At 38.7% G+C, this 27,185-nt stretch overlaps 1 protein-coding gene across 1 annotated transcript in view; it reads left to right on the forward strand.

Moving 5' to 3' along the window:
• Positions 1-27,185, forward strand: part of NF1 (neurofibromin 1) — a 69,508-nt gene continuing 42,323 nt past the window's right edge. Inside the window, exons 1-33 of the mRNA XM_026047882.1 lie at positions 1-75; positions 1,321-1,464; positions 3,151-3,234; positions 5,571-5,761; positions 7,366-7,472; positions 7,726-7,793; positions 8,057-8,132; positions 8,671-8,828; positions 9,471-9,644; positions 10,136-10,258; positions 10,563-10,637; positions 11,287-11,418; positions 11,614-11,748; positions 12,178-12,291; positions 13,052-13,131; positions 14,400-14,523; positions 15,222-15,365; positions 15,805-16,051; positions 16,385-16,458; positions 16,548-16,631; positions 17,238-17,678; positions 18,105-18,244; positions 18,755-18,877; positions 19,214-19,297; positions 19,565-19,681; positions 20,234-20,415; positions 20,538-20,749; positions 21,002-21,163; positions 21,304-21,407; positions 22,272-22,407; positions 24,808-24,870; positions 26,221-26,379; positions 26,986-27,083. Of these exons, the coding sequence (XP_025903667.1) occupies positions 1-75; positions 1,321-1,464; positions 3,151-3,234; positions 5,571-5,761; positions 7,366-7,472; positions 7,726-7,793; positions 8,057-8,132; positions 8,671-8,828; positions 9,471-9,644; positions 10,136-10,258; positions 10,563-10,637; positions 11,287-11,418; positions 11,614-11,748; positions 12,178-12,291; positions 13,052-13,131; positions 14,400-14,523; positions 15,222-15,365; positions 15,805-16,051; positions 16,385-16,458; positions 16,548-16,631; positions 17,238-17,678; positions 18,105-18,244; positions 18,755-18,877; positions 19,214-19,297; positions 19,565-19,681; positions 20,234-20,415; positions 20,538-20,749; positions 21,002-21,163; positions 21,304-21,407; positions 22,272-22,407; positions 24,808-24,870; positions 26,221-26,379; positions 26,986-27,083 (4,430 nt within the window). The remainder of the gene's footprint in view (positions 76-1,320; positions 1,465-3,150; positions 3,235-5,570; positions 5,762-7,365; positions 7,473-7,725; positions 7,794-8,056; positions 8,133-8,670; positions 8,829-9,470; positions 9,645-10,135; positions 10,259-10,562; positions 10,638-11,286; positions 11,419-11,613; positions 11,749-12,177; positions 12,292-13,051; positions 13,132-14,399; positions 14,524-15,221; positions 15,366-15,804; positions 16,052-16,384; positions 16,459-16,547; positions 16,632-17,237; positions 17,679-18,104; positions 18,245-18,754; positions 18,878-19,213; positions 19,298-19,564; positions 19,682-20,233; positions 20,416-20,537; positions 20,750-21,001; positions 21,164-21,303; positions 21,408-22,271; positions 22,408-24,807; positions 24,871-26,220; positions 26,380-26,985; positions 27,084-27,185) is intronic.

Genomic DNA, 27,185 nt, shown 5'->3' on the forward strand with positions numbered 1-27,185 from the left:
ATGCACGCGGTCCCTCACTGCGACCCCCACTGCGGCTTCCTTGCTTTTCAGTGCAGTTACCCATCGTCAGGAACGGTATAGGCATAATGAGTGCTGGATTGTTTGTTTTTCTTCTTCTTTGTGGTATCTTGGAGTTCTCATATTCCAAAACTGTTCATCAGAATGATTGTTCATGGTTAAACAAACTTTTCTTTTTGTTTTTTTTTCTTCACTGGAAATAGTAAAAATGTGCTCACATTTTTTTAGTGAAGATGCTTTAAATTTTCTGATACTGTCATTATTAGTTAGGCAGGCTCCTAAATACCAGCATCAAGCTAAAAAAATAAACAGCAGCGCTGAATTTATGAATTTTTTGGTCGACTTTCCAATTGGTGGTAAGTCAGCATGTTTATGTTCAGGATAGCTCTGTGGAACCTAATTATTTTCAATTTTCTTTCAATGGGAGAATCATACCACAATTACCGAGTACTTTTCTGTCCTCCTCATGCAGCGTTCTTGCCTTTGCACAAAGCTGTTCAGTTTGTGTTGGAAGCTGATGCTGCAGCTTGGGTCTGAGAGGTCCGAGATGGGAATGAACTGGGACCTGTGGAGAGATGAGGGTTTTCTCAGGCTCGGTAGTTGCATTGGTCTCTCTCAGCATGGAAGTATCTCGTGTTCACGCGGTAGCATTAGGCTGGACATCTCGGTTTGTGCGGTTGTGTTCAGAGAGCTCTACCTGAAGGCCTTTTCACCACGGGGGTTGAGCGAGGACGGCAGACGTGCGGCTCGAGCTGCGTGTCGCTCCGAGCTCCGCCAAGGGCCGGCGGCGGCCCCGTCTGCCCGGCACTTCGCGGTGATCCCGGCCCTCAGCACGCGGCACGGCCTTGCTGCCAGCTTGTCCAGGGGCCCGGAGGGAAAGGAGGCTCAGGGAGCGCCGGGCGCCTTCCCGCTGCTCCCCGCGGGGCATGTTCCCGCTCAGCATTGGCCCCACTGTCCCACACGGGGCCTTGTGAGCGCTGGCCAGCCCGGCCTCGGGCACGAGAGTGGCTGCTGCGGCTGGGGCCACCGGCCCGGCTTTTCTTCTGGCTGGTAGTTGGGGAACACAAAACAGAGGTTGGGTTCAGGGCAGGAGAAAGCAATAGGCAGCCTTCCGTATTTTGCCTTACAGTTATCTCTAGGATAAGTATGGATAAAGTGAAATAATCAGACTCTGTGTATTGTTGGTTTTTATGGAGTGTTTTTCAAAGTACTCTCTGATATCTCAAAAGATTTTGAACCCTTTCTTAAATATGTAAATCTTAATGTAAAAAAGAGCTTAAAAGGCTTATTTCTTTTCTGCAGCTTCCCATAAAAGCCGGCCAGCAGAATACCCACACCAAAGTCAGCACAGAACACAACAAGGAATGTCTCATAAACATTTCCAAGTACAAGTTTTCCCTGGTCATAAGTGGTCTCACCAATATCTTAAAAAATGTTAATAACATGGTAAGTTTTCTAATTTTGGTTTGTTGGATGTTTTCAGAATATTATTTCCTTCTATCAACTCTGCAGGAAGTGATTTGAAGCTCGTCAAGCTGTAGCCTGCCTTTTCCAGTTAAATTGGCTGCTCTCACCCTCCTGTGTAGGGACGCTCGCCAGCAGTGCTGAGCTGTTGCAGAGAGGGCTGGTGGGGTCGCTGTGCAGCCCAAGGAGGTGCTGGTTAAGGGGCTCCTCGGTGTTACCCTTGGGACTGGGCTGTGGCTAGAGGGGCGCGGGGCTAACTGGGGCGCGGGGACGTGGGGGCACCTGACGCTGCTGTGCTCGGTGCGCGCGGTGCTGGGTGCCCGCCGGGCAGGCCGCTACAAAGCTGTGATTCCTGGGAGCTGGGGAGGGAGAGGCTGCTCTGTGGCGTGGAAGGAGTCCAGGGAGCTCGGGAAGGATCCCGAGAAGTCGGCACGGGAGGAATGCAGCCCAGCAAAGAGCACTACCTGCTAGGAGCTGTTTGAGGAAGATGAAGCTCAAGGACTTAAAACTTAGTGTGAACTTTCTAGGCTGGTTTGTTGCTTTAATATTTGTGTTTCCAGTCAGCTGGACCTGCTGTAGCACTGTGAAGGATTGATCAGATCAGAAATCAAAAAATGCTGCCTTGCTCTAATGGGTTTGGCTTCCTGAAGCTACTTGTAATCCTTTTGAAAAGGAATTAATTAAATGAGGATCGTCTCAGTCTGATAAGGCTGTCTATACAATCAAAAGAAATATCTGTATACAATATGTAGATTTTGAGAAGAAAGACCTTGCTAAAAATGTCCATAAAAATGTCCCTGTTTGCTTTGCACTGAGGAGCAAGACCTGTGGTTGATGGAGAGAGCTGCTTGCGAGTCAGCAGTATTTTGGAAGGATTCCTCTGGTGGGAGGAAAGAAGGAAAAATAGGAGAATAAACCAACAGGCTGTCATAATACTCTTGTGCTCACAACAAAATCTTGAGGGTTTTGCTCTGTTGAAACTTAAAATTAGGTGAACTAACCTCTCAAGCAGCTTTAAATATAACTTCTTTTGGGTTACTTCTACCTTGTGTTCCCTCTGCAGGCAGTGTATTTTTAGCCACTTTTTTTCTGCTTTGTTTTGCACCCTCAGTCTTAATATTATTGGGACTAGTCGCTGTTGCTGACAATAAGCTTGGGTGCCTGGTGCAGTTCTGCCAGCAGCTCCTCTGAAGTGCAGTGTCTGCTTGGAGGGTCCCGTGGCTGTTTCTTCCTGTGGTCTGTGCTAAATTCTGCTGCACTTGAACGAGTTTGGAGGTCTGGACTTGTGGAAACATCAGTTCTATTAAGTAAGGTTTTGGCAGTGAAATCATCAAAAATTAATACTAAAATAACTGCTGAAAAGATAAAAGCTCCTCTTCTGGTGAACTGTAGGTCAGGTGAGAGTAAGGGGCCACAGTGCGACTCTAGCCTGTTTTAGGGCCTGCTAGTTCCTTATTAGATTAAGGTGTTGCAGACTGAATACTTCTTCATTTCAGCAGCTAGGATTTAATTTGTATTATAATCTAATATTTACTGCTTTTATTTCTAAAATTAAAGCCAGAGTTATAAAGGAGCCATAGCTTATTGTGTCACTATGCTGCATTACTGGACTGTGTTACAAGTGAAATTTTTGTGCCTCAGATAAATCTGTATCCTTTCTTATTCTAGAGAATATTTGGTGAAACTGCTGAAAAAAATTTATATCTATCTCAGCTGATTATCTTGGATACACTGGAAAAATGTCTGGCAGGGGTGAGTAGTCTTGCATAAGCAGTTGCTGAGTTGAAATCAAGTGAGTTAGTCGAAGTCATATGAATGCTTGGGTATCTGTTATTACTGGTATTGAAGTCAAAATTCATCTGATTTAGAGAAAAGTAGGAGTCATGCTAATTCATGCTAAAAAAAAAAAAAAGGGCACCAAGACTTCCTATAAATGTAAGTAGTTAATATTAATGATGAGTTAAGGATTTGTTGAGTGGATATTTTTTCCTGTATAAAATCAGTGATGATAATTTTAGTAATAATATTTAGAGCTCATTTTAAAACTGAATGGATTGCCCTTCCTGATACTCAGCTTCTTCGTGGAGTTAAGAAAACCAGTTTACTTCATTCTTTAAAATGTGCAGTACAAGTGTCTGCACTTGTACAGTCTATACATGTATGTGAACTGAAACGAAATAAGAAAGTACATGAACACAAAGATTTTGATTTGGTTAGTGTCATAGACTTTCATAATTCCAGTGGCATTTTGCTTGCTAATTTTTTGACCAGATGCTTGAAAACACTTTGTTCCCCCCACTTCAAAAAAAAAAAAAAAAAAAAAAAAAGATAGTTAGATAGTTTAATGTGTTAAAAATAGAAAATTCAGTGCAACTACTAAAATGTGATATTACTAAAGTTTTTGCAGACAGGGTTGATTCTTCCTAAGATTTCTTGTGATTTTCATTTGGTGATGCAATGTTATTTCAGTTTCATGTAATTTTACATGCAACAGAAACTTTGCTATCACTCCTCCAAAGATTACTTTTGCAGGTGTTTCCTAGTTTACATTAGTAAACCGCGTCCAGACTTCCATTGGGAATCCAGTCCCGAGGTTTCCAATCAGAGCTGTGCTGAAAAGCAGTTTGCTTTTACCTCTGGGATGTAAGCGGTTGTACAGCTCACTCTGCTCAACTGTATAATTGCAAAGCCAAACTTCACTGTGAGCAAAATTTGTAAAACTTCTGGTTTATTCCTAGTTTATTCCTTTAACAAGAAAGGGATGGGTTTTTTTAAAAAGCTTTATTCCGGGATAAATATCATGAAATCATGCAAGCGCTTTGCTGTTTCTTTGCAACTGTTTTTGAAGGTTCTTTCTTTATAAGATATTGAACATATTATAAATAACTTTGGCAAGCAGCATATCTTTTATTACAGTACTAAAACAGTCTGAATAACTGTGAATACTTCTAATTTCACAAAAGATCCAGGTAAATACAATTTGCAGAATAGTTTCAGCTTTTTAAGATAAAGTGACTGCCTCTTTGGGGCCCTTTTTTGTGTTTGATTCAAAAACTTAGTGGGTCTTCAAAAAGTATGGGTCAAAAAGCCTTAAATCTCGTTTCTTACAACAATGTCTTTTTTTGATTCACAATGATATTTGAACAGACTATGGTTGTGCTGAATGCTTCTGGCCCTCAGTTCAAATGAGAGCAAGTTGAACCAGTATACATCCACTAAGACTGAGCCAAAGCTCTATACAAAGAGCGTTGTGTTCTGTGGTGTCTTCGGATGTATTTCTTGCTCACTGTTCTTGCTCAATGTTTCACCCAAGTTCTCATGGCAACAGGACTCAGGTCAACTAAGTGGGAGTCTCTGAAACTTCCCAATTCCCTATGGTAAATTCATTGGTAGAATTTTATAAAGCTTTAATGTTGACCCTTCTGTTAAAACTTGCTCTTAGTAGAGCAAAGTTTCACTTCAAATTCTTTTGCAAATAGTTTCCTAATGTCTCATACTGTGCAAATTGGCAAAAATTGGATATTTGTTCTGCAGGGAAGTTGAGCCATTTTTGACTCGTATAGCACAATCCCAAGCAAGAGCTCAGGAGAATCACCGTTTTTCAGTTCATTTAGAAAAAATATTTACTTTCAAAATATGGTGGTAAGAATACTATCCAAAAGCAAAGCAAGGGTAGGTGTTTTGCCCTTTGAGCTTCCGTTCAAATAGTGATCACTTAATGCTCTACTGCTTATACTGTACCCAGATCAACAGGATACAGTCCTCACAACAGGAATGTACTTAATTTCAAAAAATAGTTTGGCATTTGGCTTGATATTTGAGAGTATGATCAGTTTAGTGTCCTACATATTTTGGAGTCTAACCTGAAAAATGTAGAATTGTGTGAATATGGGTTATTGTCAAAATGAAAAAAAGCCTTTTCAGTGGAGACTGCTTATACCCCAGTGGTAGCCTGCAGGCAGGATAAGATGATCAGATTCAGGTCCTGTGATACAACTAGTGGCCAGACACTGCTTTTTTTTTTTTTTTTTTTTTCCCTCTAAACCTACAAAATGAAATTTCATCGAATATCAAATATTTATTTTCAGCAACCGAAAGATACCATGCGACTAGATGAGACTATGCTGGTGAAGCAGTTGTTGCCAGAAATCTGCCACTTCATCCACACTTACCGTGAAGGGAACCAGCACGCGGCTGAACTGCGCAATTCGGCCTCGGGGGTTCTTTTTTCTCTTAGCTGCAATAACTTTAATGCTGTGTTCAGCCGCATTTCCACCAGGTAAGTACTTCAGTAGCTTAGCTTGGCCCATGCATGAGAAGGCTGAACAATATTTGGATCTAGAACATTTGCATGAATTGTAGCATTTTGCATCTGAGAAAAGTCGGCTAAGTAAAGATAATTCAGCAGATAGTTAACTGAAGTACTTCCTACCTGTTGAAATTTTGCTTAAATTTCAGGTTATAAAATGTATGCATTTTATATCCATTCCAGATTCCAGTGTATTTCCCGTGTGTTATATATATTGCATTGCTTTTCAATCTACTTTTATAAATGTAAGCCAAATGCTATTGGAGAGCCAAGCTAAAGATAACTCCAAAGTATATTGCTGTATCTTGAAGTTGAATGAGTAACGTCTGCTTTAATAATTTCTGTTTTGAGTACTTAGACTTGGCGTGGAGGACTGATTTTTTGCTCGATAAACTGATAATATTTAGTTATGAATCAGGAAACATTTTCTTTTGCTCCTTTTATAGGAAATAATTTTTAGATGAACTTCTTTGACAGTCTTTGAATCTAGACCATAAGTCTTAACTTATTCATATGTCTATGGTATAGGCTAGTTCTTAAGTCACAAAACCATTCTTTTACCATCATTTTGAGCTGGAACATTTTACGGGGGAGGGTTGTTTTCATTTTTTTCCCCGTGCCGATTTCTAATTTAAAATGGCTTGCACAGAAATAGTTAAATGTCTGACCGATTGTTGCTAATCTCCACGGGGGTCAGCTTGCCGACAGTTAGCATTGCTGATCCCTTGACCCGGGCTTCCTGTTTAGGCATATTTCTAGGCCTTGTACAGCAGCTGGGGGAATTTTGGCACGAACAGCACGGCAGTGGGGACCTTCCCATTCCCAGCGTGGGCTGTTAAGTTTCCCCGGCGCTGAAGAAATGAAGAGCAGCTTTTGTGTGTAGTACTAGAAATCACATTCCATGTCAAGTACACATCTGTAGCTTTGGAACAAGCCACGGCAGCCTTCGTTTGTGAGACGTGATTTAGTTATTAGCAGCTAAGGATCTGGTGAGATGTTTAGTAAATTATTTAATACAAAAGTGTGAAAATGTACCATATTGCTTAGAGGACTGTGATTTGTGTTGATCCTGTTTCTTTAGGGCAGGAAAAGGTGGAACTGCTTTAGCTTATGAAGAACATTTGTAGCTCGCAACAACATCAGGACCCATCAGCTGTTCCTTTGCTCTTGAGAAGTTAGTGTGATGCAAGACATGCTGTTAAGGGCCAGTAGGGAAAAGGTGTCATGATTCCATAAGTTTAGTATTTAGATGGAAAGGTGACATTGACTGCTGTTACAATATGATAACAGAAATCTCACTGTAAGCAGCGTATCATGAGGTGGTATTGATCTCTTGTTGCGTTCATCATTATTGTCTCTGCATTTTCAAGGTGGGCATGGAATAAAAGTGTTATAATCATGCAGGGCCTCTTAATCATGCAGGGCCTGTTTTTCATTTTTAACCTGGAGATGCTCACAGGAGAAGATATGTGGAGATCATATATTCCCCTAATGTTCAGATGTTTAGAGTCATACCTATCATATTGATCTGACGTTGTCTTACTGAGAAATTGGTTTACTTTGCATATTTTTAGGTTGCAGGAGCTGACTGTATGTTCAGAAGATAATGCTGATGTTCATGATATTGAACTTTTACAGTACATCAGTGTGGATTGTGCAAAACTCAAACGACTCTTGCAAGGTATGATGTTAACGTGTTTAGATAAATATTTATCTTTAAAGATTGCTAAAGATGATACAAGGGTATTGGTGTGTATATCTTTATTGCTGTATTTTACTCCAGATATTCATATATATTTGACAGATTTTTTAAAATTTCAGTAGCATAACAGTATTGGTCTAAAAGTTGCTTTGCACTTCAGACTATAAATCTTCTATATTGCTTTTTAGAACAAAGGTTTTCTTTCAAATACAGAAATGTTTTGTCTTTGCAGAGACAGTATTCAAGTTTAAAGCCCTAAAAAAAGTAGCTCAATTAGCTGTTATCAACAGTCTTGAAAAGGCAAGTATCTTATTATTTATTTTCAACTTCATCGCTTATTAACAGGCTATCTTCAATTTTAGAATTGCTGTGATTTAATAGTTTTGTGTAAACTGTATGGTGGTAGATCCCTCCAGTACGCGTGTGTGTGTATGTGCGTGTGTGTTGCAGGAAATGCTGAGTCATTAGAAGGAGGAGGGGGATCTCTCTTCACTGAAACATATGATGCAAAAAATTCTTTCTTAGCTGTTGAATGTAAAGGAGTTTTTTTGTGTTATCTGCAGGCATTTTGGAACTGGGTGGAAAACTATCCCGATGAATTCACAAAGCTGTATCAAACACCACAGACTGATATGGCTGGTAAGACATAACAAATGACTTAGTGTTCAAAAGTTGGTTTGTTTTTCCCCCTCCTCTTCTCTCCCTTAGAGGAGCAAAGGTTTTTTTCCTAAAACAGCCCCATATTCACTTGGTTTTTGTGTCCTCCTTGCTTCTTGTGCAGCCTGCATAGTAAGAAACATATTTCTGTCAACCTATATCTGGGCAGACAGGGACATAGTGAAGTCTTTCCTCTCCTGACTGAACTCTTGGAAGAGTTTCATTTGTTGTTCACAAAACAAGAAAATACAACCTAAAAGATTCTCTTAAATGCATTTTTAAAAAATTAGTTTAAAGACAGTCATATACATTTGGCTCTAGTCAAGAAGAGATGATGCAGCTTTTTTTTTATTTTTTCCCAGATAAATCATGACTGACTGACTTGTAGCCCATTTTTTTCCCCAATAACGTGCAAAACAGAACTCTGCTCTGTTAAGAAGGAGCTGTTCTGCTGCTTTCTTAAACTTATTTTTCACTTCATAATTCAAGTTAGTACTAAACTTGGCTGTGTTTTATGCAGATTGTGCAGAGAAGTTGTTTGACTTAGTGGATGGCTTTGCTGAAAGCACAAAGCGTAAAGCAGCAGTCTGGCCCCTGCAAATCATACTGCTAGTCCTGTGTCCTGAGATAATCCAAGATATAGCAAAGGATGTGGTAGAAGAAACTAAAATGAACAAGGTAAGAGAAGAAAAATATCTGAATTCTGGTATGTATTTGAATTTTAAAGAGAGCTTGTCTTGTCTTATTCTATATTTAAGGTATATTTTATGTCTTTTTCTACCTAAAAAGTGCATTACATTTCCATATGTAAATTTCTGCATCCTTATTACAGTTACAGCCTTATCTATATTCTTTCATTGTCAGGAATTTTTATACAGGCTGTTTTTCCCAAACCAACATTGGTTCAGAACTTGCACTGTTCCCTGGAGACCAGAATCCCCAAGTTGGCCTTCCGCTGCCTCTGCCGGCAGCAAGTTTAGCACTGCTCTAGCTGGCTGTGTTGTATCGTGCTTCGGTTCTGCAGAGTTTGTAGCGTGTTCTGTAACTGCAGTACTTGCAGCAGATGTGGCACAAGCTGTATGTTAAAGTGTAGAACACAGTCTATACTTGTGGCATCCAAATGGCCTTAGCAGGTCCAAAATGAATGTGTAATAAACATAATGTTTCTCCAGAATAATGCATGAACTCAGGTGGCTTTTTGCAAACCCCATATCCCTGACTTCTGATCTGAAATCACCATTTTGCTTAATAGTTAAGAATCTAAAACTCTTGACTGTAGATTATCAAACCTGTGGTTATAACTGTTTTTGATTTGAACAGAAACTGTTCCTGGACAATCTCAGGAAAGCCCTTGCAGGCCACAGTGGAAGCAGACAGCTGACTGAAAGTGCTGCTATTGCTTGTGTGAAATTGTGCAAAGCATCTACCTACATCAACTGGGAAGATAATTCTGTCATTTTCCTGCTGGTGCAGTCCATGGTAGTAGATCTTAAGGTAAAAAAGAAATCTTACTTTCCTAATTACAGTGAAGAAATTTGAATTTTAAAAGATGGAAAATATTTTTCTCCTTAATTGACTATCATAGTATTTTTCACTGGAAAACTTTTTTTCTAATTTCAACAGAAAATCAACTCAGTTGTTTCTTTGCCTGTCTCACTCCCTTAACTATTTTGCTTATGCCCTGCTTTCTTTCTGCTGAAGTTCTGCATTCTGCTCTTTACTCAGCATTTCATGACTGAAAAGACAGTGGATATTTTATCTGCATATTAAAATACAATCTTATTTCAGGAATTTTTTAGAAGTAATGATTGATTTATTGATTTATTTGTTAGAATTAAAAGGAATGTGAATTAAGGATTTTAGGTTTAAGTACTAAGAGACAGTTAAAAATTGTAAATTAAGAATAGCTTCTCTCTCCTTTATTCTCCTGTGATGTATTGAAGGTAGACAAGAATAATCTTTGTATCTGATTATTTTATGTGTAGAACTTGCTGTTTAATCCAAGCAAACCATTCTCAAGAGGCAATCAGAATGCAGATGTAGACCTTATGATTGACTGCTTAGTTTCCTGCTTCCGCATAAACCCTCGCAACAACCAACACTTTAAGGTGAGAACACTACTCACTGGTGCTTGCTGGTCATTTTCTCCACGTGCTTTTGATGGCCTGGGAATTATCAGAGACATGTCAGCTGCAACTGGAAACTCATAAATAATTTCAACCTTGTAAATATTCCTTAGTAATAACTTCCTTCATGTTTTTATAAATCTGTTCTTAGCTGGTTAGACATTCTTATGTTTATATTTGATATTTTTTCCAATTCAAAAAAAAAAAGGCTCTAATATGTTAGATGGGAGAGATGTCAAAGAGAAATATGTTCCTAAATGGCTTTTATGAATTATTTTTGTTCTAGATCTGCTTGGCCCAGAATTCCCCTTCGACATTTCATTATGTCCTGGTAAATTCACTCCACCGAATAATCACAAATGTAAGTCCTGGAAGTGTTTAAGTGTCTGTGGCTTCTCTTCCTATTAATATTTGGTTGGTAAATAGAATTTAAATGGCACAACAAATCTTGTTGCCTTTATCCATGCAGCAGGAGTTGTTTGTTACTAAGAAGGGCAATCACATCTTTGTTCTCCCTGTCTTCCAATTCTGTTACATTTTTTTTGTACACTTTCACAATAGATGCTATGCTTTATTTAACATGTTGTATTATACAGTATTTCAGAGATGACTAAGAATTTACCATATCAACATTCCGTTTCATTCAGTGTATCATAAGGAACTGAGCACATATTCAGTGCTCATTTTGAAGTATCACTTGTTAGCTTTCGGTATCCTAAAGTCTGCCATGGTTTCCTGTAGTCACGGTTTCTGAGTTGGTGGTTATACATAAAGAGATGTAACACAGTAAGCAGCTAACTTGGAAGTACTGCTTTTGCTGCAGCCCATCTAAATATTAGCGGTTTTCTGGCTAGAATGAAAACTTAATAGAACAGCAGTGTTGTGTCAATCATATCTATTTTTAAAGGTCGTTTATCACAGCTTTTGTAACTTACAGATTTTAAAATAAATCAGAATGTCACCCGTGATGTCGCGTAAACTGCTTGAGCATTCCTGCCTTTTAATTCTAGTCTGCGCTGGACTGGTGGCCCAAGATTGATGCTGTGTACTGTCATTCCATGGAGCTTCGCAGCATGTTCAGTGAGACACTTCAGAAAGCTATTCAAGGTTGTGGGGCACACCCAGCAATTCGCATGACACCGGTAAGACACGTACGGATTGTCTGCACCTAAAGGAGGGAGTGAAATTTCGCGTCGTAGCCTGTCCCAGGAGGCAGCAGGCAGACTCGCACCCCGCAACGCACAGGCCTTGCTCCCGCGGCACTCCTAAAATGTTTAATTGTAACTCACTACATAGAGTACCTCATTAACAATTTCTCTGATTTTCCTTCCTGTTAGAGTCTTACATTTAAAGAGAAAATGACAAGCCTTAAATTTAAAGAAAAACCTACAGATTTGGAAACCAGAAGCTACAAATTCTTGCTGTTATCCTTGGTAAAACTCATCCATGCTGACCCAAAGCTTTTGCTATGTGTAAGTATGTCATATTAATTCAATTTTTTTTCCCCCAGTTATAATGGTTGCATACTGTATAAGGAAGATGTCAAAAAAAATTCTAAAGACCCAGAATAGCTAATAAAGACAGGTGTTAAGTCTTCATAATTCTGAAAGAGAAAAAAAAGAAGGGAATAGAGTAAGAAGAAACTTAAGATGAGGGAGGGAAAAACAGATTTGGGTAACAGTTCCATGAGTAGAAAGGCAGATGCCCTCTTAGACCTTTATTAGTTTCTCCCTAAACCTACGATAGTAATTTCTCTAACATTGAATATAGGAGAGATTAGGCAAAGGTTTTTTTAAAAAATGCTGAAGATTCATCAGGGTTGTGTACAAACGGAATCATGTCATGTCATGATCTGTTATTAAAAGATATTTTTTTCACCTTCCTTTCCCTTTCCTATTTAGAATCCAAGGAAGCAAGGGCCTGAGACACAAGGTAGCACTGCAGAATTAATTACAGGCCTTGTGCAGCTTGTTCCACAGTCCAGCATGCCAGATATAGCACAAGAAGCCATGGAGGTAAGGGGTACCTGTTGTGGTGACATCCGTGCTGTTAGTGACAGGTAGAGATGGAAAAACTTTGGCTTGCTGTGAATTTGGGTTTCATTTTATTATAATTATTGCTAGGTTCATGATTTCTCAACAACAATTTTTCTATTTGTTTATAGTCTTCGACCAGTTAAATTGTCATCACATATGTATTTATTTGTAAACTGTATTCAGTTAATTTTAGAATAGCTGATTTTTGAGCTGGAGTTTAGCTGGCTATGTCAAAAGCGGAGGTTAAGTTTTTGGACCATATTTCAGCAGTAGGCTCACAGGTACAGTCAGAAACCTTTCTTGCGGTTCAATTTTTCCTAGTATAGGTGGTCACAAAAAGCAAAGTATTTGCCTGTCCTCATTTGTTACCATTATAAATTTGTATCTGTGTGATTGTATTTTTTTTCAGTTGATTCATTCACTGTTAAAGTCAAAATGTATTTAAAAAAAAAAAGTGTTGTGTCCAGTATGGATTTACATGAAAATAAGACAAATACTCTTTTTTTGGATTGTAAATATAAAAAATATAGTTTTGATTTGGATTAACCATAAACTCCTTTTTTTGTGTAGTTTTGTATATGTATATATAAGCCTATAGAAATGTTTTCAAAACAATATGAAAAGAGAAATGATGTTAAAAATGTAATTAATATATGACTGCACCTGAGTTCTGCCTGGAATTCAAAGTACTCTATGAACTTTGATCTTTAGTGATACTCTTAACTTATTTTGAATTTAGGCCTTGCTAGTTCTTCACCAACTAGACAGCATTGACTTGTGGAATCCTGATGCTCCTATAGAAACATTCTGGGAAATTAGGTATGTAAGCTAACTGTTGTATACTAAGAGAAAAAGCTGTTCTCCTTTGTCTTTTCTTTGAAATAGCTGTGAATATTTTTGGAAAAGCTATGCACCGTCAGCATGAGTCTGCACTCAATATTATTTATGTGTTCATGAGAAAGAAAAATCTTTCTTTTACAATTTCAAGTCAAAAATAACAACCTCCTGTTGTTTTTCTCGATGCCTTTCATCAGCCTGTCATTAAGATGTGATAGTGATTATTAGTTTTAGAAGTTAGGGATTTGTCCTCATTGACATGCTTGCTGTTTAATTTTTTTTCTCCTTTGGGGTCCAAGGGAGGTTGATGCTGGGGGTAATTTCCTGTGTGTGATTTGCTATTTTTGACTCACCTGGAGGAAGTTATTTGTTTGCCCTGGCTCTCCATTGTCACCTTGCTTTTTATAACTTCACAGCAGCTGCAGTTGATTTCTTGGAAGATATTGAGCTGAATAGAAATCCAAAATGTTGGAATTACACAAAAAGCTCAAAACAAAAAACGGGAATCTGTGAACTTAGAATTAAGAGCAGCGTCAGCAAAAGTATTTTAAAAACTAGTTGGGTGATCTCATCTGAACTGGTACAGGTGTTTCTTTTAGAAGACAGGGAATTGATGTGTAGGAGGAAGACTTATAGGCCTGCCCGACTGCGAAGTGTGGCTTGTTATGGAATAGTTTGGGGCTGAGTCCTGCCTAGATGGGCAGTAACCAAAACTCATTAATTTCTAATAGTTAAAATGAGTTTGTGATCTGTTTGGGCTGGGGCAGAAACCCATTAAAATTGACACTAATTTGGACCCTTTGGCAGTTTTAACAGAGAGTGTGAGGCCTGAGTGGATATGAAGAAGGAACATCCCTAGCTGTGTTCCTTCCAGAGCAGAGTTGACACGTTGTCAGAGCAGTGTAGGTAAAGTTGTACTGCCCCTGTCTGTGCTGTATCTGTTCCGTGGATAGAAGGAAGCCTGCTCAGTCAACAGCCCTGGAGTCCGCACTTCTAACGAGTACCCAAGTTGCTTAACTTCCTCTGAGGAGCTAAAAAGGCCACTTGGGTGGTGGGAAGGGTCAGAGGGGCATTGCCATTTGAAGTATGAACCTATACTATATCTGTTATACATTTAAAAAGATGGCACTATTATGTATGTGTAGGATATTCACACTAATTGCCTATTTCTATGTAAAATATAGTGATAGCATTTTCAAAAATTTTGTTACTGGATGATAAAGCTAATGCTGAATTTTGTTTTGCTGCAGTTCACAAATGCTTTTTTATATCTGCAAGAAACTAACTAGTCATCAGATGCTCAGCAGCACAGAAATCCTCAAGTGGCTGAGAGAAATTCTCATTTGTAGGAATAAGTTTCTTCTAAAGAACAAAGTAAGTAAATTTTAAAACCTGTCTATTAAGATTATTAAAATAGAGTTGGTATCTTTCATCACTCCCTTTATTTGCAGGTTATTTTTATCCTGGAAAGCGATCTAATAGCTACACCTACACTTTTTTTTTTTAATTTCCTGTCTATTAAGAGAAAATGCTTTGTGTGAAGCATCTGTGATTAGAATGCTTAACTAAGGTTAGGTTTAGATTTTTTTTTCTCTCTAACTTCACAGGTTGTTTTACTTGGTTCTTCTTGCCCAGAAAGTACATGTTTTGCAAAAATCTCAAAGTTGTTTTTGAAGAACATTTTGATACCTATTGCTAATTGCCTTAATACAAAAGGGGAATGTTCTACAAGGTGAGAAAAAGGGGAAGATGCTTATGATAAAATATACAGTCTCATGAATTTTTTATATGTATCTCATTTTAACGTAATCCCTCAAATTCTGTTTTCTTTCTGATAATCTGAAGAGACTTTGTGCAAGTGAAACACATTCTAATGCCATTTTTGAGATGCCTGCTAGAAGTAGAACTAGCCTTGCCAAGCAGCCATTAATGAGTGTAGCTTTGCAAAGCTGTCTGAACACACATGTGAAAGATGTCATGTATTTATTCAACCTTTCCTTTATGAAATTTGCCCCTTTTACCCTTAAAAAACAAAAATCCTTGACTTACTGTTTTCTTCCCTCTCTTTATAGCAATCAGATAGGAGTTCCTGTCACTTTCTCTTTCTTTATGATGTCTCTGGAAGTGGAACTAGTCAAATTTCCCTTGACCATGAAGAGATGATACGTTGTACTCCAGGAGCTACCCTCAGGAAAGGGAAAGGGAATTCTTCCATAGTAAGTAATAGATGATAATTCTTTTCCGATGTGTACGGAAAAAAATCAGCGTGCTAGTAGAAATTTAATCACTTTGGGACTGATTTTTAAAAATAATTATTTCTTGGGAAGAGAAAGCTCTAGCAAGCTTTTATGTTCTAATTTTCTCGTTTTAGTCAATAATCAGCTATGTCCTTTATGTATATTATCTAATATGCCAAATAATTTTGGTGTTTCAAACTTGAAAAACTTGCACTTTTTTCAAATCAACTGTTGGTGAATCTTCTTAGGATCACAACTAGCATGCCTATGCTCAGTAGAGTTCTGATCTTAGTTGGGATTGCTTATTCCTGCTGAAATAAAAGCACAGTTAAAGAAGGATATGAGTAAAGCTGAATTCAAAGAAAATTGTCATATTCATAGGCAATATTACCAAATTTGGAAATCTCTGTTTCCCAAGGAAAGTACAGCAGGATGCAGTGGGACACCGATTTGTCGCCAAGCCCAAACAAAATTGGAAGTCGCGCTGTACATGTTTTTGTGGAGCCCTGATATTGAGGCAGTCCTTGTTGCAATGTCCTGTTTCCGGCATCTCTGTGAGGAAGCAGATATCAGATGTGGGGTAGATGAAGTCTCGGTTCATAATTTTTTGCCAAACTACAACACTTTCATGGAATTTGCATCTGTTAGCAATATGATGTCAACAGGTAAGAATGATGCCTATGGAAAATTTCTTTCTGCTTATTTAATCCAACTGTTGTTTGAGCTTGAGTTTGCTAAGTAAATTATGTGATTTGATTTTTACTCCTGCTTTCATTGAAATATATTAATCTTGAGAATTTTCAGAGAGAATATAGAATATAGAATTTAGAGTATTTTTAGATTTGGAGTATATTCATGAGGATTCTTGAGTGTAACAAGAAGTGTCTTTTTCTAAAAACTTTAAAAGGGGTTTGCTCCTCTTGCTGGTTTAATAATTGTTTTCAAAGATGACATTTTTTGTTGGAACTGCTGGATAAGTGTTCTGTGCCCCTTTGTAGGGAGAGCAGCTCTTCAGAAGAGAGTGATGGCTTTATTAAGACGCATTGAACATCCAACCGCAGGCAACACAGAGGTAAACTTTCTTCTGAAATCAGATGCATTTTTATATATACTCTTCATATCAGTAGTTCTGAAGGTAAATCTTGATGTGTCTTGTTTTAGGCCTGGGAGGATACACATGCAAAATGGGAACAAGCTACAAAACTAATCCTCAATTATCCAAAAACCAAAATGGAAGATGGACAGGTGATTATGAATTTTTCCATGGCTTCCTACTTCAGAAATTTGAAGTAGACTAATTGAATTTATTAATTTTGAGGAACTGAGATTTTAATCTAGAAAAAGGAGAATTGTAGGGGGACCTAAGCTCCATAGAAGTATTCCAGGAAAATATTTATAGTTAGTTGTCCTATGGAGGAAGATACAGCAAATAATTTGCTTTAAGAGCGTAGAGGCTGAGCTGAAGAATTGAGAAGAATTTTGACTAAAGAACAGTGAAACTACTGGGGCAAGTGGCATTTCTTTCACTGGAAGGTCTTTGGCATGTCTGAAGTTATCCTGTGTCCTGCTTCAGAGCAGTGAATGGACTAGACAACCCCCTGCAGTTTGTTTTTCTACCCTGCTTTTTTTGACTTCTCTAAAAATAGGACCTCTGGATGAATTTCTGTTTATACTATGGTAATAAGCTGTACTTAAAGACAAATTTTAAATTCTTGAGACAGGGAAAGATTTTTGGAGAACCTGGCTGTGATTTTTCAAATGACAAAACCGCCTTTCAGAACATTTTAAGTTCTGACCTCTCTCCATTATTTGTGTTTAATTGAAGTGATTTCTTGGATCATTCTTTCTCAGGTTACCGAAAGTCTTCATAAGACAATTGTTAAGAGGCGAATGTCTCACGTTAGTGGGGGAGGCTCCATAGACTTGTCTGACACGGATTCTCTTCAGGAATGGATCAACATGACAGGGTTCTTATGTGCTCTCGGAGGAGTGTGCCTGCAGCATCGCAGCAACGCGGGACTGGCAACCTACAGCCCTCCTATGGGCCCGGTCAACGAGCGTAAGGGCTCCATGATATCTATGGTATCCACTGAGGGAAATGCAGAGACTCCCGTGAGCAAATTCATAGATCGATTGCTGACTCTGATGGTCTGTAACCATGAGAAAGTGGGACTGCAAATACGGACTAATATTAAAGATCTGGTGGGTTTGGAATTGAGTCCAGCACTTTATCCAATGCTGTTTAACAAATTGAAGAACACCATCAGCAAGTTTTTTGATTCTCAAGGGCAGGTAAAGTGTTGCTATATTCTTTCATATTTGTATATAATAAATAGCATTGGTCTTGTCTTTCACATAAGTAATTGAAATTGGTGTCTATTTGAATTTTGTGCAAAGAATTTGCAAAAATTATGATATTTTTGAGCATGCGTCATATTTTCTTTTTATTTGTGATTCTAGCCTTAATGTGGTTAAAAACATTACTGAGATTTTAGTGATTTTATGTATAACTGTCAGAATACAAAATCTATGAATATGTTCTCAAAATCCTTATAGTTGATAGTACTGAGACCTTAAGGCTTGATATGTGTTTGAATTTTTGTTAGAGGATGCTAGGAAAACACTCATTAGACTTTGAAATGCTACAACTGTAGAAATACTTGATAAATATTCCTGTCTATGTGCAAAGAATTAAAACTAGAATTTTCCTTCCTGTAGGTTTTGTTAACTGAGACAAATACACAATTTGTAGAGCAAACCATTGCTATAATGAAGAATTTGCTTGATAATCACACAGAAGGGAGTTCAGAGCACCTTGGACAAGCTAGTATTGAGACAATGATGCTGAATCTGGTTAGGTAAGAAATCCTGGCTGACCATCCCAAGCAGAGTAATGCATTTAAGGAGTGAGGCAGATCCCTCAGGTTTACTTCTATTTTGCTCCAGTCTGTGTAGGAGAAAAGCTGATCCTGTGATCTTCCCTGTGACAATTCTGACAGCTACAGTAATCATGGAAATAATTTATGCATAAAGTGTGCTAATGGAGAGCAGCTTTCGTAGCTTCCGTGGCTCTTCCCCCTGGTGTTTGGTGGACGGGGACCAGCTGAAGCAGACGAGTGTTCAGCTTTGTGCTACCAGGGAGCTTCCTGGGCAGCAGCAGTTTTGTGCTGTTCTTGAGCAGACTTAGAGGCTGCCTTGCTCGCTTGGGAAAGAGTTGGGCTCAAAAGAGTCACTAACCAGTTTCACGCGTCTGCTGCCTTGTCCAGTGTGTAGGTTCTGACATGAAACTGGAAACATTTGTCAGATGTGTGGGCTTTGTTTTGGGCACTATGAAATGTTTATTTAGTTATTTTGCTTTTTTTCTTCAGGTATGTTCGTGTGCTTGGAAATTTGGTACATGCAATTCAAATAAAAACTAAGCTCTGTCAGTTAGTAGAAGTAATGATGGAGAGGAGAGATGACCTGTCATTTTGCCAAGAAATGAAATTTAGGTAAGTATTGCATTATAAAACTTACATTATATGGATAGGTGTAATTTTCTTCTGAGTGATGGTTACATATTTTAAAAAGAAATGTTAAAATAATGTCATAGTGGAATTACTTCTTTTTTCTTTAGGTTTAATAATTTAGACCTTGGCACTTCAGTAAAAAACTATATTATGGAGATATTAATACATATAGAAAATATATTCTATGTGAAACAGACTAGGATATTATTTTGTGCAATTTAAAAAAGAAAGTATATTTTGATGTTTTGGGGCAAGAGTTGGAGGAGGAAAAAAGCTCTATCTTTTATATATTTCTATTGTTTTTGTTGTTTTAAACAGGAACAAAATGGTGGAATATTTGACAGACTGGGTTATGGGAACATCTAATCAAGCAACAGATGAAGATGTGAAATGTCTGACAAGGTTAGAACTACTAAACTGTTTTTGAAGTCGCTAACAGCATCTCAGGTGTCACTGGGTATCCACATACAGCCTGTGTTGTTTGGACACCTTGTGATAGCTTTTGTCCTGAGAGACATAACTTTGTTTAAGAAGTTACTCCTGTAAATATTCTCCTCACCTGCAAGAGGTGCAAGAAAGACACATGGTACTGGGAAGGAGAATTGGCCAGGGCAAGGAGGGACTGATTCTACCCAACTGATCTACAGCTTCTTAAAATTTGCATTTCAGAGATTTGGACCAAGCGAGTATGGAAGCTGTGGTTTCTCTTCTTGCTGGTCTTCCACTGCAGCCTGAAGAAGGAGATGGAGTTGAGTTGATGGAAGCTAAATCCCAGTTATTTCTTAAGTAATTAGTCTTTTTTAACTCTTTCTGCTATAAAATAATTGAGAAGTAGATGCACCATGTGACTCTTACTACAAAGTATAATTCTGCCAGAACTAATTTTATTATCCAGCCGGGAATTACCTCATCGTATGATTTCACAAATCTCTATCTTATAGTTTATGGGAAGATTTTAACTTGAAAACAATCATTAAATTTGGCTTTGTTTTATTTCAGCATATCTTTATGCTTAATTCATGAAATTAGCTTGCTTGGATTTTGGATTCTTGTCCTTGAAACTTCATATGTTTTTGAAGATGACTGTTTGGAAACATGGTCTAGTGAAATTCACTTGTTTGATCTGAGCAACTTCGTATGCAGCTTTTAGCGCTCTTTCTTTAAGTATTAAGAGTATGCTGAAAAAAATGCAGGACAGGAACAACATTTTTGGGGAAATCTATGGCCTGTCTTCTGCTGTAGGTAAATCAAAGATTATTGCTTTTGTAGAATGCCTTTTACTTATTGAAGGGGTCTTTGTGTTTGTTTGTTTGTTTGTTTGTTTGTTTGTTTTTTTAGATATTTCACTCTGTTTATGAACCTTCTAAATGACTGTAGTGAGGTTGAAGATGAAAGTGCACAAACAGGTGGCCGGAAACGTGGGATGTCTCGCAGACTGGCGTCGCTGCGTCACTGCACTGTTCTGGCTATGTCCAACCTGCTCAATGCAAACGTGGACAGTGGCCTTATGCATTCAATAGGTAAAGTGGTTAGAGATAACTGCGCATAGGTGAATGCGTAATGAGAACATTTGTTTTTGAACTATACTTACATTTTCCTTAGTAGTGTGTTTTTGTTGTTGTTGTTGTTGTTTTTGAATCAGGCTTAGGCTATCATAAAGACCTCCAAACAAGAGCTACATTCATGGAAGTCCTCACCAAGATTCTGCAGCAGGGAACAGAATTTGATACTTTAGCAGAAACTGTGCTAGCAGATCGGTTTGAGAGGCTGGTGGAGTTGGTTACCATGATGGGTGATCAGGGAGAGCTTCCCATTGCTATGGCTTTAGCCAATGTGGTGCCTTGTTCTCAGTGGGTAAGTTGTTGCTATCTGGACTAACCATTACAAATTTGTGCAGTTGATATTATGGGAGAAATTTTAGGCAGAAAAAATAGCAAAGGTAAAAATTAAAAAGAAATTTTGCATGTTTAACTTGATATTCATGTGCACAACTTCAGAGCAAATATAAAGCATTAGCATGAGCTGCTTGATGGCATTTCCTATTTTTTTCTGTTCATTGCTGTGATCCATTGTTAGTCAGACTAACGTTTTGTTGTTTTCCTTAAGGACGAGCTAGCTCGAGTCCTGGTCACACTCTTTGATTCTCGACACTTACTCTACCAGCTACTTTGGAACATGTTTTCAAAGGAGGTTGAGCTAGCAGATTCCATGCAGACGCTCTTCCGAGGAAATAGCTTAGCCAGTAAAATAATGACTTTCTGTTTTAAGGTATGTTACTTTATCTTTATCTCTGCTACAGATCACTTGAAATAGAGCAAAATATAGTTATTAAAAAAAAAGACTACTAAATCCTTTGGTGTCAAGTGCTTCTGTGGATGGCCATATATTCTGATTTTCTTTCTTCATAGGTATATGGTGCTACATATTTGCAGAAGCTTTTGGAGCCCTTATTGAGGACTGTGATCACCTCCACAGAATGGCAGCATGTTAGCTTTGAGGTGGATCCTACAAGGTTTGAAACACAAGGCGGGAGGACATGCGTTTATTTATAAACTTGTCTCTCAGTCGTCTTAGATGTAGGATTCAATTTCCATTTTTGTGAACGATTTTCCTGTGCCATACTTCTCCACTCCTTGCTTTGCTGGGCACGTTTGTTGTATCTGCAGCCCTTGTCGCGAGGGAGCACTGTGCAGAGCTGCCCAAGGCTGCAGCTCAGGGAGGTGAATTCTGTAGCATGTCCACGTCAAGCCCTCAGAGAGAGTCCTTGCTCTGCCTCTTCTCCTACTAGCCGCCTCCTACCTCTGTGTAGACTGCAAATGTGGGGATTTTCAGTAGTATCCAAGAGTGTCTGCTTTAGGTCACTGAATTGGTTACAGAAGGAAGAGGGCCTCTGTGTGTGTTGTGGTTTACTTGTTTTTTGTTTGTTTTTTTGTCTCAATTACCCTCATGCCTCTTGAAGGCTTGGACTTAGAGGGAGAACAACAGTTACTAACTCTGGGAAAACTTTCTATATTCTTTTTAGTAGCTTACCAAAAGATAGGACTCCTTTTTAGAACTTAAACACATGTATCTACCTCAAACTGCTTTTGGAGAAACCATCATCAAACTGATAATGCAACCCTCTTGCCGTATATATGTATGTCTCTGTATGGAGTGGGCTGCAAGAATCCCATTTCCAAATGTCTATTACTAAGTTTTAAAACTGTACATAGTATATTATGTAGTTAGAATATCAATGGAATCTTCTGTGTAAAATATCATTAATATTTCTGTGGGATTCCTGTTTACCCTGTGAAATAATGTTACCACTAAACATAGAGTTGCAGCTGATAAGCTTTGCTTGACTGCTGGTCATACACTTATGGGTCTGTTTCAGGCTGGAGCCCACAGAAAGCCTTGAAGAGAATCAGCGGAGCCTCTTGCAAATGACAGAAAAGTTTTTTCATGCAATCATTAATTCCTCCTCAGAGTTCCCGCCTCAGCTTCGCAGTGTGTGCCACTGCTTGTACCAGGTACGCCGCAGAGGAGGGGCTGCAGCTTCAGGCTCTGATTTCTGTTGTTGGAGTAATTACAAAAATCAAACCTCTGATTTTGATTTTTCTTCTTTTTTTTTTTTTTTTTTTTTCTTTTTTACCATCCTGGCAGTTTGGAGCTTGGTTCAGTAGCGGGAACATAATGGCCATATCTTAAAGATTGTTTTCCGAGGTTTTTTAAACAGCAACGTAAGCTTTAGGGGCTTAGCTGTATTTTAGAGTTTGGGTTGGCATTCGGGAGGTGACTTCATGTTATATTTTTAAGGAACTGAGTCACAATTAGGAACTCCAAACTAATTTAATTGGTCCTATGTAAAGGCAACATTATCCCAAAGTCCTATAGGTTACATGTTTGATAACACAGACTGTGAATAAAACAGCTGCTTGTGTGGCTGCTAATTCTAAGTATTTTTTGTTTTCTCCACAAAGAGTGTGTTTAGTGTATCCTAGTGTGCTTGCAGAGCGCTCTGCTTGCAGTCTGCTCTCTGCTGTGTTTCGCTGGGGCTAAAGTCTCCAGTGGGGCCTGTCCCCCCTGCCCTCAGGATCCCCAGGAAATAGAGGTTTCAGCCTCTCGGAGGGCGGCTGCACAAGAGCTGCACAGAGCAGAGAGCGGGAGCTGCCGGCACAGATGGGTGCTGCGGAAGCTACTTTGGCCTCTCGTACAGGAACTTGTATCTTGGGATTTAAAGTAAATTGGGCAAAGTAGATTTTCTGAGCTGTTGGGGAGGAAGGAAGGCGCATGAGTTACCGTGCTTGTTTGCACGTGGTCGTTTTCTATCCTGGAAAAGGTCAGCTAAAATCTTGTGTTGCGTTGGTTACTTGCAGTTGCTTTGTACCACATCTTTTCCTAGGATAGCTTTTGTGTGCTGCTCCTACAATACCAGAGTTGTTTCTATTGCTGAAAGCAAATTTGAGATCACTTGCTGAAAATTGTTTCTCTGCAAACTGTTTTTAATTTCTACATAAAGTAGAATCATGAACACCAGAGGGCATGGTCCCAGATCCTTCCCTGGAAGCGTATCAACAAGTATTTTTACTTTTGCTTCTACATGGTTTTGGTAAGAAGAGTAGTTTGCTCATGAAACCAAATGCCTTAGTGGAGTTTGCCAAGGAAACACATAAAATTAACTGGAAAATTGAGTTTATTTTTTTGAATATTAAGTGGACAGTTGAATCTGATGAATTTGAGTCTTTCAACAGGCTGATCCTGTGCTTCAGCTGGTACTGCTCTGAGTGTTTTGAGTACCATGCGCATTCATGTACAGATGTTTTGTACATCACAGTATAAATCTGCACATTCATATTCTAGAGCTTTTTTCAGAACAGTGTGAACTGTTCTTTCTAGAAGGTATGCAAAGTCAGTTTGGGGAGGAGAATTTAAACCGTTTTTTAATATTAATGGTTCTTGCACACATTCAAACTGTGTTAACTTGGTTGTTTTATTCGCTACTTAAGACGTTCATCACCCTCCTGTTCTTAAATTGTAGAAATTCTCTTCCAGTCTCTGAACTCTGAGTCTCTGAAGTTTATTGGAGCTGTTGGCTCTCTATGTTTGCTCTCAGCCTGCTAAATGCTGCCACCTTCCTATGGTACAGCTCCAACTTTGGTTTGATATAGGGCTTTTTAGTGATGCTAACTTACAGTTTCTGCTAATGTGAACGGTTCTGAGCTGCCAGAGCCAAATTCCCCTGTGCCTAAGGGGAGCAGGAGGCAAGGCTGATGAACTGGGTTGGCTTTGCTCAAACCCTGGTGTGATATGTGAGTGTGATGCTTCTTGGCGGGTCACTTCAAACTGAAGTGACATTCAGAAACAGAGACAGTCCAGTGAGATGTCTCAGTTTGAAGATCTCCCAGAAATTAGGGGCAGACCTACTGCGTTATTCCCTCCCTTTTTCCACAGAAGTGTTGTGCAGCAGTGCTTAGCTATCAAAGTCACAAAACCATGATGACTCGCAGACCTAACTAAATTGAAGGACACACAGAGAAACATTGGGAAGATATAAAACTTTAAATTTATTTTAAAAGCAATGTGTATTTCAAAGGTGTAATACATTTGAAAGCTGAATATACTATTTAATGACCAATATTGTGTTCCATGGGCACATTAATGTGGTTTGACTTTAAATCTAGCCAGAAATAGTAGAAATGATTGATATGCAACATTTGCTTGTTTTGTATTTAGTGCTTTATAAATAAGATGTATTAAAAAGAATGTGTGGAATGAAACTTCATCATCAGTCTTTAGTTTATATATTTCATTTTCTGTTGGTTCTGTTTGTTACATTTTGCTGTGTAATTTATGTACAAGTCAACATTGGTTTTTTTGTTCCTGTATGTAGTTGGTGCTGTGACTTGTTTGTGCTCATCTCTGTTCTGTAGGCAACTTGCCACTCTCTACTGAATAAAGCTACCGTAAAAGAAAAAAAGGAAAACAAAAAATCAGTAAGTTTGGAGACCTTTTTATTAGCCATTTCTCTCAAAGCACAACAGAAATCTTTTGCTATTTGTTCAAAACATCCTCACTTCAGTCTATTTGACCTTCACTGTAAAATCATTCTACTAATTCTGGCACAAAATAGCTTCCATTTCAATTAACACTGGAATTCAGTTATATTTTAAAAATATTCTCTGTGTGCCTATGTGAGTAAACAGAAAGATGTGTTTAACCTTACTGCTCAGTATTTAATATTCTGATTCTTCTACCTTTGCCACCATCTTCAAATCAAACCAAAAATGCAGAAAGAAAATTTTTTTCTAGGTTTTGGGGAAGGTACGAGTCTGTTTAGTCATTTTAACACTTTGGTAGATAACTTGACTGCAGCTTGCATCCTGGGAGAAGGACTATTAACACACATGGGTCACCAGAGGGAATAGAGACTTATGTGACTTCTGATATGTTTTTCCTTTGTTTGCCTTGTGAAAATGTGATTAAAATTTAGTATTTGTGCTTACTAAAATAAGAGAAGCATATTGCTCATTTTAAGTAACTTGCTGTGTTAAAGAAGTTTAGGCTGTCAGCTTAGTAATACTGTTTATTTTTATATATGTGTTGTTAGAATGGTGTCCTTTAAGATTTATCATTTTCTTTTGACAATGACCATAAAATACAATATATGAATTCTCTGCATGGAAGCAGAATGGAAATTTAAACTTTCATTAAATACTCCCTTATATTTTTGCTGTAACTGAGCAGTACATTAATTATGTTTAAACTAATATTTCACACAAAAATGAGATTGATAACTACACCACAAGATAACTGTAAATGAAATTGCTATTGAAACAAAGTGGTTCTTGATATATTACGCATGTGCTGATAACTCTGTTTTCAGAAGAATTTCCGTATAATGTGCCTTTGCACTGCCATGTCACACAAGCAGGGGCTGAGGGAGCCCGAGGGAGCCTGTGCTGCGTGGAAGAGCCGCAGGCCAGAGCGCGGCGCGCGGCCCTGGGGCAGCTGCAGGACGTGCTGCTCGGTGCCTTGGCAGCGGCCTTGCTTGCCCTGCTGCGACGCCTGCTGCAGTAATTGCACTCCTACAAAAAGCTTTTTAGAGCTGAAGTAAAGTTAGGCAGCAACTGGTGCTGCTGCTTGGCCCCCCACTTGCTCCTTTTCCCCCTTTCTTTTCTGCTTGCTCTATGATGACCTGTCAACTCAGGCTAATCCTACCCAGACTACTGATCCTGAATGCTGTGGAGAGAGTGGCTAAGACTGGCCTGCCGTACAGGACTTTTTTGCAGCTGGTTTTCTCCTTTCTTTAACGCAGAAATGTTTTTTATAATTGCACCTTGCAGGTGGTTAGCCAGCGGTTCCCTCAGAACAGCATCGGGGCGGTGGGGAGCGCCATGTTCCTGCGGTTCATCAACCCCGCCATCGTGTCGCCCTACGAGGCGGGCATTCTGGACAAGAAGCCTCCCCCCAGGATCGAGAGGGGGTTGAAGCTCATGTCAAAGGTGAGGTGCCGCAGGCTTCTGTTTGATTTGATTTCTTCCAGTGGTTGAATAGGTAAGGAGAAAATTTGTTTCAAATTGGGACTATTTGTACAAAAGATTGTGTTTATTTAAGTAAGTGCCTATGCTATGATTACACATAATACAAGAAACTAACATTATTTCTTGAATGAGTTTATTTTCAACCAGATACTTGTTAAAAAATCCCATTTGCTTTGAAGAAGTCTTTTTGGCCATCCTTGGTCTCAAGACTTGGGTCATTTTCTTTCTAATAAGTGAATAAATAAACGAAAGCATAATGATGTTGCATAACCTTTGGGGAGCATGTGTGTTATCCATTTTAAATGTTGAAAAACTGTAATTGCCTTTATGTGTGCCTATGCTACTGCATTTAGATATGTCTGTAAAATCTCCAGATGAAATAAGACCAAGCAATGTATTCAAAAGGCAGCTGCTTTCCTCTTAAAAGCTCAATTGATGGTCATAAATAAGTGAATGATAATTCAAATACCCACAAACTGGGTATTTTTGACAGTGAAGTTATGCTGCTAGCCCTAACAGTTGATACGTTAACCTATATGTGGCTTTATCTATCTTTTTGTTATTTAGATCCTTCAGAGTATTGCCAACCACGTCCTGTTTACAAAAGAAGAGCATATGCGGCCTTTTAACGATTTTGTCAAAAGCAATTTTGATGCAGCCCGAAGGTAGGCCCTTTGGGGACCTCAGCAGAGCTTTGTCTCCCGTAGCCAGTAAGCGGTACCGTGTGTCTGTGGCCTTTTGCCTTGTATTGAGACTGCTCAGCTGCT

This window comes from Nothoprocta perdicaria, unplaced genomic scaffold (assembly GCF_003342845.1).
Source record: "Nothoprocta perdicaria isolate Ctin4 unplaced genomic scaffold, notPer1 scaffold_50, whole genome shotgun sequence".
In the NCBI taxonomy this organism is placed as follows: Eukaryota; Metazoa; Chordata; class Aves; order Tinamiformes; family Tinamidae; genus Nothoprocta; species Nothoprocta perdicaria.